The following is a 9,337-nucleotide window of genomic DNA, read 5'->3' as shown; positions in this document are numbered from 1 at the left end:
GGAAGTGTTTTTCAGTTTTACCTTGATGTCCGATCTTTCGTCCTCCTCCTCTTCCAGGAGGTCGCTGTGTTCTGTGCGCGATGTCCCGGGAGACTCGCTGCTGTTTGGAGCCTGAGGGAAGACCAAGAATTATTAGGATGAACAAGACCTTACTAGAATAAAAACAAAAGAAAGTTTGAACATTACGTTATAATAGTACTGATTTCTCTCTCACAGTCCATGGAGATGTTTGACATACAGAGAAGCTGAACAAAATAGACCTACCATGGGTTCTTTGACATCTTCCTCGTCGTCGTTGCCGCGTGTAGCATTGTGATCGCTGTGAACAATCTGAACTCTGATGTCACTCTTGGAAAGACGAGTGCATCTTTTGCCTATGGGAAATGAGAACAGATTCACTCAACATTGCGAGGAAGATTTGTAAATCCAATTTACACGAAGCTTTCTATTCAAACTCAAGGTGAAACGGCACAAAATTGAACATAATCTTTTCAATTTTCAGCTCGCAGGCACTTTATTATGTTCGATTTGAAGAATTGGCTGTTGACCCTCCTGCCCATACTAACCGTTGAGCTCACCTTTGCCTGTGTGCCTGCAGCAGAGGGAGACCAGAGTGATGACACAGATGAGCAGGACACAGCCGCCACCTACTGCCCCACCTACAATTATCAACATCGGCAGTGCTTCTGCAAGAACAATGGTAACAGAAGAAATGCGTGGCAAAGAGGGTGAGGGTCGATGGTTTGTCAAGAGATGGGGAAGGGATGAAATCAGAGATAGCAGAACATAAGTGTCTAGGAAAGTGCATATTGGAGCAAATGAAAGGAACAGAAGAGATTCTGTTCTCTTTTTTTTTTTCTTGCCTAGCTAATCTGAAAAATGCTCTAGTGCCCATAAATTGATCTGCAGTAAGCCCTGATCTTCTCACAGTGACTGTAACATATGCTCATGTGGGCAATCCAGCATCTCACAGCCTGGCTATTGTCTCTAATCTCTCTGAAAGAAGGGTAACAAGGCCTGACATGCAATGAAGCAATAGACAGTAATCTGATTAGAGATTCCAGGAGATAGCGCTGCCCATTTCTCTGGAGACCCTGCTCTGCTACGTTGATGTAAATTACTGGCGAGGACCTCATTTTTGGTGTCTACTGCAACAAAGGTTTCCCCTAGCATCAGTGGAGTCGTACCACCGCTGTTTAATTTTAAAACCACTTAAGGGGCCTGCAGCCTGAGATGCTGAGCTTGGCTATAAGACATTGATAGAGACTATGATCCCAGCTGCAAACACATGTGGCTTCCTCTAATTGACTTTTGTCCCTAATCAATATCTATGTTATGGGGCAAACATATTCATTAAAGAAGCCATCTGCTGATTAAATCATATCGATTAGAAGAGCATAATTAAGATAAGCACGAGACGGGGGCACTACTTTTACCCAATCTTCACAGCAAGAACCGAGACTATCGCTATAACTCCTGTGCAGGAGTATTACTCTGGCCCGTGTGTACCTTGCTCCTTCAGCGTGACCAGGGCAGTGCCTGTGCCGAAGCGGTTCCAAGCAGTGCAGTTGTAGCGCAGCTGGAAATCTTGTGAAAGAGTCTCAGATAGCACCAGAGACGACACGACTCCGTGGTCACTGGTTACTGTCTGCACTGAGTAACGACCGGAGGAGCCGGAGGACAGGCTCATGTCCCCAAAGGTCCACACCTGTGGAGAAGAGTGAGAGAATAGACAACAGGGGGTAAGGAATTGTTCTATAAAGAATCCTTCACCTGTGAGCAAAGCAGAAGCCAGCACGGCTGTTTATCCTTAGATCCCTGCCTGCTGCTGTGTGAACGCCGGCTCTCTCTCTCTTGTGCTTTTTCCCTGCTGACCTCTGAGGTGCTCGGTGTCTGACACAACTCACGGACTCATGTTTAAGCTGCCTCCCACGTTTGCCCTGCAGGTGAAGCCTAAGGAGGGTTAGGTAGCTACACTGGGAAACAAGGCTACTTTTTGGGCACCTGTCTCTCACTTCTCCTCGCACCCTAATTATCCTCTCTCAGCCCAGCGTACATTCAGCAGTTCAACAGGGTCAGACGACTGATGCCTCTTGGGCCGCTAATTGAATGTGGTCTGGCTGAAACCTGCAGGAAGCCATTCTTTCAGCAGCTCCGATAACTCCACAATCATTCCGGTCAGTGTCTGTGTATATGTTTTGTTTTAGCAAGCGAGGTGGAGATGTGCTGGTGCAAAGGTGTAGAGGTGAGGTTAGGGGTAAAGCTCATGTTAGTGATGCTGCTTATGTGGGCGGGGTAAGGAAGGGGGAGTATGTACAAACTGAGTGTGTGAGCTAATAAGCATTAGTGAATGACAACACACAACACAAATAAGAGGATCACTTACAATCTTATCAGGTGGGGGGCTGCTTCCCACCCGGCACTCCAGCTTGCCCTTGGAGTGTTTGACAGCGTGCTGTGTGGCCTCTGCTGTGATGATAGGTGGACCTGTGGGCAGATGAAAGAAAGTGAAGGAAATAAAGAGAGTTTTAAAAAAGACGTACAAGTGCAAGCATACAAAAAAACTAGACAGTAAAGTGGTGTTAGAAATAGAAATATAGATGAATAACTAAGTAACCATTTCCTATATCAGGCCCATCCATTGGCACAAAAGATAAATCTGGTATGTATTAATCTCATGACTTTTCTGTAATCTTTGCTCTTTTTCTGAAATGTTTCATGAGAAAACTCTGCTTTGGTGTTTGAAACTATTGAAAATACTAAAAAAAAATGTTTTAACTAAACAAGTAACTAGACACAGCAGTTGTCAACTGAATGAGTAAAAAGAAAAAAATATATATAGGTTTTTAAAGTAATGAGGAGTAAATTTAACATAAAAAAAAAAACATACTTAAGTGATTTATTTTTTTCTTTTGTTCTTTAAGAAACTTCTCACCATTTACAGTTAGAGTGACATCTCTTTCTGCAACTCCAATACGGGGTACAATGGCCTTGCAGGTGTATGTGCCAGCATCCTCCTGAGTAACAGCCTTCAGCTGCAAGGTGTTACCATTACTGAGCACCTAGTGAGAAATCCAGGGAGACAAGTGAGAAGTATGTTAGAGACAGAAAGAGACAGAAAGAACAAGGTTGTGAGCAGAAGAGGCAGGCGAAAGCAAAGTGGGACCTTTATCAGTGGCCCACTCACTGTGCAGGCAGCACAGAGGTGGGCTGACCATTGTAACAAATGCTGGTGGTTTGAGTTTAATTTCATTGTGAAGAGCTTTAATCACAGCATTAAGCACTCCAGCCACCGCTGAGTGACCGTGCTGCTGTGGAGATTGTTGCAATTAAACAGTGGGGACAGAACGAAGCATGTGTGAGTGGGCCCTAGCCTTTGGAGCTGCTACACTCACTCACTCCTTAGCTCATTGATCCTGTCATTCCATCAAGCTGTGATTAATCCATTTACCCCCGCGCCATCCTCCTCCCTCCCTCCATCTTCACATCTCCCTCTCACTCTACATTTTTTTTAATTTCACCACGCTTATGGAGTAACCCAATTAATCTATTACTCATGGCTGTGTGAGGGACAGTGGCAGTGGGTGGATTAGAAAAAATGTCTGCACCATTCCCTGAGTGTGGCTGAAAGCATTCTCTCTTTAAGATGACAGCATTGCTTATGCCATCCCACAGCATTCTTGACCGGGGGTGCTTTTTCCAGCATAGCTTCAGAAATTACATTAGTTGCCAAGAGAGATCTCCTATGGGATGCCCCCACTAATGGTGTGCACGCTAGAACACTTTTACCAGCATGATGTAACGTGAAGGTGGAAGTGTCCCATTTGTTCCACCTGCAAAATTGACTTTAAGGAGATAGATACGCAAGCCTAGCTGGGCCTTTGTGCTGTCGAGAGGTGGGAGATGCTGCTCTAAAAGTTACAAGTACAAGTAGTGATTCTCCCCTTGAATGAGTGATTGATTGACTGATTGATTAAGTCGGGATTGTGACAACGTGTCGTGTGCTCTGATGGTGCTCTATGAATCTGTCATAGGACAGGCAGTTTTCTGCCAGAGGCTTTAGCCCTCAGGGAGAGTGGTTAGAGGAGGTGTTGAAGTTTCTGCCTGAAAAAAGGAAGTGTGGGAAAAAGTGTGAGGGATTCATGCCTCAAGGCCATGTGTGAATGTTTCTCTCCGGAGGAATGGTGCTGAAGCTTTAGCATCAAGAAAATATGCTGGTGACTGGCTTTTTCTTTTGTTGTTGTTGCCTTACCACACTGGAGCCTTGCTTGGTCCAAGCCAGGGTCAGAGGAGGGTTTCCAGTCCACGCACAAGTGAAGGCTGCATCCATGCCTGTATCCACTGTCATGGGCTTCGGCTCCGACAGCAGTCTGGGGCCAACTAGAAGGGAAGCAATGCAGGCGGCCAGTTAGAATCAGTAAGAGACTTTTTTTAAAAAGCTGCTCTACCTTCAATATCTGAAAACACAGACCACACCGCGTACAGTGTTTGCCTTCAGTTAAACTTACACTGGACATCAACCAGAGTGCTGACATTGGTGCTGCCCACAGAGTTGGACACCTCACAGGAGACGGGGTCTGTGAAGTAGGAGTAGTCCACTGTCACCTCAAGGCTATCCCCATTTGCTTCGGAGATGGGGACTCCTCCTTTCGACCACCTGGAACAAATGAATGATCACAGCTCCATTAGTTCTGGTAAGGAACGGTGCGATGCGTATCAAAGTGGCTGTTAGCCGATTTGTGGCTTGTGCCAATCAAACAGCCCATTTAATCCACGGAGTCTACTTGGCATCTTTTTGTCTCAGTTTATAACATTTTTGCAGCTTATAAAATTCATTTTATTAGGCTTTTATGTCTCAGTGCAACGCAGAGGTTTAGAGTGGACACAGAAAAGACAGATACCTGTATCCAGTGATTTCAGGATTGGCTGAGGCAGAGCAGATGAAGAGAACCTTGGCTCCCTCTGTTACAGTCTGAGGCTGGACTGACAGAGTCACTGAAGGGGGGTCTGTGAGAAGCAGAAACATTCATGTCACTGACATGCATGACTTTGCAAAAGCATTCATTGGTCTCCACAGAACACTGGTGACTGCATGCTGCACATTGATAATTTCAGAGTGTTTGTAGGCAGGTGGATGCTGGACTCACGCTGGACATTGATAGTGACTGATGTCTGTCGTCCAGCAGGGGCAGCTGGGTTAACAACCCTGCAGGTGTAGGTGCGTCCGGAGTCACTGTCCTCTGGAATGATTGGAAGCATACTGACAGCTGTTTCCCTCTTCCTATCCTCCATTAGGGACTATGAAGAAGGACAAAAACAAAGAGGTGAGTAAAAATCAGCTCAGCGTCACACAACAAAGTTGCATGTCATTAGCGACTTCACCATTTACACACTGCCAGTCTTATTTTATTTTTTTCCATGCGTGAAGCATTAAAAATTGCCATCCTGTTCCTTGGCATGGCACTTAAATCATATATTTTATGATGCAGCAGGGGATATTGTGCTGTTCCCACATTTCTGAGAGTGTTCCCAGTCAGCGCTCCTTGTTTGTCATCATCTTTTAAATCTATTTACTGCTCACAGAAATCAATACGCCTAAGTGAGGAAAGGTGCAGATTCTGAGGATATGGCTCACTGCTCTCTCACTTTCTTCCTCTCTTCCTCATACATAAGAAAAACAACAACAAAAAAAAGAAAGTGAAAGCTGAGCTGCCTGCGTGTCCTTTTTTTTTTGGTTGGTGACAGCGAGGGAGGGGTGTCACACATCATTGGAAAAGAGCAGGGGTGAGCCGAACCTTTTTCCTGGACAGCCAGATCAATGGAACAGGTCTTCCATTTTCTAAGCCAGACACACCAAAAGCATTTTTATGCTAGATCAAATCACATCCCTCCCTGTCGCCAGCCCTCACTTGGACAGAGCACAGCCTACCCCCAGTTTCACTCCTAAACGTTGGAAATTCTCTTGTTCTTTCTTTTTTTTTATTTTCACAAAGCTATTAACAACACTTTGCTCTGTCTTCACTCCCCTCCACCCCTTTCTATTCCTCTCCTCCACATTCCTCACATCTCATCTCATCTCCTCTCTCTCCCCCTGTAGCCCGCTTCCTTCCCTCCTCACTGTGGGCTCTCGCCTCCTTAAATGTGGCGTTTAGCATCGTTTAGCGTGGTCAGAGAGCATGAAAAATGTGACACTTTCCCAGCCGCGGCTGGTTTACGCTCTGGCGCATCCCCATTGTGTTTTTACAATTGTTGTGGGTGATTTCTTCTTTGCAGAAACTCTACTGTATGAAACACTCATGCCTGTCTGAGCTTTGGCATGCTCCAGTTATGCTGTAGTGTGGCTGCATTAGTGAGCAAAAAAAGGGGAGGGAGTAGAGAGTGAAGAGGGCTGAGGTGGTGTGGGGTGAGGTGGTGTAGGGAGGGGAGAGAAGCTAGGGTGGAAGGGGTGGGGTGGGTAGGGGGGGGGGGGTCAGGAATGAGTGGATGCGGAAGGGGGACTGCAGAGGGTAAGAGAACAAATCTTGTGAGGAAAGGGTGGCGATGGAAAAAGAAAGTGTGAGATACCGTGAAAGATAGATGGAGAAAAAAGCATCCAAACAGAAATGAGGAAAAAGATAGTATTATACCCTGAGAGAAAATATTTCTGTTTTTTGAATAGCTTTGCATTTATTTCTGCCCGCTGTTACAGTTTGTAATATTGTGTAGGTGTGTGGTGATTGAATGATAATGCAAAACACGGATCTGTTCTCACTGTACCTTGGAATAAATTGCAGTTTCCATGACTTCTCCATCTCTGTACCAGGTGATTTCAGCAGCAGGTTTGGCTCCCGAGGCTCTGCAGGTGAGGTTGTGCGGTGTGTGGGCCTTGAGACGTACAACGGGGCCGCCTTCCACCACAGGGTCAGAGGGAGGAACTGTAATGCAGAAACAAACATACAGCTCAAGACAAAAAGACTCATTGCAGCTCCGGGCGAGCGCAGAACCGCAAAGACGCATTACTGATATTGAGCTTGCTGTTGCTCTTAGCCCATCGTCAATATATAACAATACCTTCTTATTGCCAAGTGTCTATTTAACAAGGTGTAGTTTCAGACAGGAGAAAAGGCCGAGAGCTGTTGTCATTTGGTGAAAGAAAAAAAAAGCACACACACACTCAAACTTATTTATTTCCTTTCTTGGGGCTAGCATTATTGCTCTATTTGCTCTTACTGTTGCAGAGTGATGTTTCAACTGAATTGCTTATTTGTTCATTTATTTGCATGGTTTCGCACGCACCACTGTCAAGCCAAGCGTGCCACCCCTGATGAAGGCGTCTATCTCCCCAACCAATAAGGGAAGGCGTAAACATGGGGTTTGTGCTGGCCTTTCTTGCACCCTCTACCGAACCAATTTCACTGTGTGTATCTGAATTGTCAGAGGTCCTTCCGCTGCCGCGGCACGGACACTAATGGAATCCGAGTGCTAGGTGATTTTAATTTCCATGCCGATTCCCCTGACTGCACTCCCACCGTTGACTCCTTTGACTGTGCAGGATTGCTTTGGTCTCATCTGGCTACATTGATTTACGCACACACAGACACACACATACACTCACAAGTTAGGCGCACGCTCCCTCCTCATGTCCACACAAAAACATGAGCAATGCATCTGATTTCATTTATGTGTTTATGAAATGCACATAATGTTCATGAAGCACCAGCCACGGTGTTGGCCTTGGTCTTTCGAGAGTGCATTTAATGTTGAAGAGGCAGTTTTATCAAGTTTTCATGACTGCCTCCACACACACTCTCTGGATGTGTGTGGGCATGTGGCGACCGCACTGCTTTGTGCTACGCTGCGCAGCTTTTGGCGGTGACACGAGACAGATAAAGGTGGGCAGATGAGCTCAGGTGAGTCCTCAGATTCTGTTCATTTAACTGAAATGTTTCTACCTACCACTCAATTTGCCCTCCCATTGTTGCGCTATCTGCACCACTTGTCACTCTGCCTCAGTGACTTTGAACAGACACCTCCACGCAACGGATGGATTCAGTGACAGCAGGGTCTTTGTGGAGAAATGTTCACATAAGCTGCAGCAACAGATCTCTATAATTGTTCCCTTTGAGTTTTCCTTTCTTGATGAAAAATGCTTGCCTTGCAGGTCCATTTATGGGCAATTGACAGGGCTAATTTATAGAGTGATATTCCTTTTCATGCCACCAGATGCCAGCAGTACTATGTCAACTCCAATTCCCAAAAGATCCGGCCCCCCTCCTCCTCCTCCCCGTACTCCCCCATCCCTAACCCACTCCGCTCCACCTCACCCCACCTCTGAAGGTCTGTGTGAAGAAGTAGATCACTCACATCACGTTAATGTAAAAACCGCCGTGCGGTTGACAAATGTTGTGGCTCACTATAAAATGTGCTAACTATGCAGACTTTCAAGCGACTACGCAAGTCATTTGTGACTGCAGCAATCACATTACCCTAGACGTCGAGAGTCTTGATTATCGCGACTAAGAATGCTGGCGTTTCTTTTTTTTTTCCTCTTCTTCTCATGGTTGAGTCTTATTTGGTTTGAATTATGCTTTCAAGGCATGTTTTCCACTTGGAAACTGTACAGATAACGTTATCTATAAGCGCTGATTGAAAAAAAAACAAACCCAAACAAACTATGAAGTTTAAGACATTTAATGTTGTGTTTTGAAGGTGATTCATTTCAGGGGATGAACATGTATTATTAGGGTAGTTGTCTGCAAGCTTTTATGCTCTGCGATGAAGACACTCCCCTGATTTTTCCCATGCACTGCCAGCCTGCAGGCCTTGGCACAAGGGCCGACTGTGAGGATCATGCGTGAGCTGTGTATCTTACCTAGTACAGTGAGCTTGGCATGGTGGGAGCGAAGCGCTGCCTGTGTAGCCTGACACTCATACACCGCGTCATCCGCCAACTCTGCTGAATCGATCTGCAAGCTGTGCTCGCCTGATAGCGGGTCGCCCATTAAGGAATAGCGTGTCCAGCCTGCGTGAAGCCAGCACAGAGAATAGAGTCAGAGACAAACAAACCAACCAACAACAAACACATAATGAAAGGACTATAAAATGAACAGACTTGTGTCCCGAACAAAGCCAAAAGAAACGTGGCAAGGCTCTTTAAGACACAAATGAAAGCAAGCAGCACCTCACAGGGCCAGACATTGAGCCGTTGTGTTAGCAGAGCAGCGTGAGCCTAGAGATGCAACACGTGAGAAGGCTGCTGCATGGGAAGACTGTCCTTTAAATACAGGCACACTGAAGATGGGGTGGCTAAGGTCAAGAGGAAGCTTCTTCGCCTTTATGCTAGTCAGCCACACATTTA

The 9,337-nt window shown here is 45.8% G+C and overlaps 1 protein-coding gene across 3 annotated transcripts in view; it reads right to left on the bottom strand.

Annotated features, from left to right (window-relative positions):
* kirrel2 (kirre like nephrin family adhesion molecule 2) overlaps window positions 1-9,337 on the bottom strand; it is a 35,614-nt gene that overhangs the window by 4,361 nt on the left and 21,916 nt on the right. For 2 of the 3 annotated variants that reach the window (XM_085292425.1, XM_085292424.1), the window contains exons 3-14: window positions 8,852-9,001; window positions 6,757-6,914; window positions 5,148-5,298; window positions 4,902-5,007; window positions 4,509-4,657; window positions 4,253-4,380; window positions 2,936-3,062; window positions 2,387-2,487; window positions 1,510-1,708; window positions 567-686; window positions 265-374; window positions 22-111 (exon numbers count right to left, since the gene is read on the bottom strand). In XM_085292425.1, the coding sequence (XP_085148551.1) occupies window positions 22-111; window positions 265-374; window positions 567-686; window positions 1,510-1,708; window positions 2,387-2,487; window positions 2,936-3,062; window positions 4,253-4,380; window positions 4,509-4,657; window positions 4,902-5,007; window positions 5,148-5,298; window positions 6,757-6,914; window positions 8,852-9,001 (1,589 nt within the window). The remainder of the gene's footprint in view (window positions 1-21; window positions 112-264; window positions 375-566; window positions 687-1,509; window positions 1,709-2,386; window positions 2,488-2,935; window positions 3,063-4,252; window positions 4,381-4,508; window positions 4,658-4,901; window positions 5,008-5,147; window positions 5,299-6,756; window positions 6,915-8,851; window positions 9,002-9,337) is intronic. The other variant, XM_085292426.1, reaches the window with a different exon arrangement.

The sequence above is a fragment of the Mchenga conophoros genome, linkage group LG11, assembly GCF_057382185.1.
Source record: "Mchenga conophoros isolate Kocher_MC1m ecotype Shallow Benthic linkage group LG11, M_conophoros_male_GT1.1, whole genome shotgun sequence".
NCBI classification, from domain to species: domain Eukaryota; kingdom Metazoa; phylum Chordata; class Actinopteri; order Cichliformes; family Cichlidae; genus Mchenga; species Mchenga conophoros.
The sequence above is the reverse complement of the archived record's forward strand: the minus strand, read 5'-3'. Positions and strand labels throughout refer to the sequence as shown.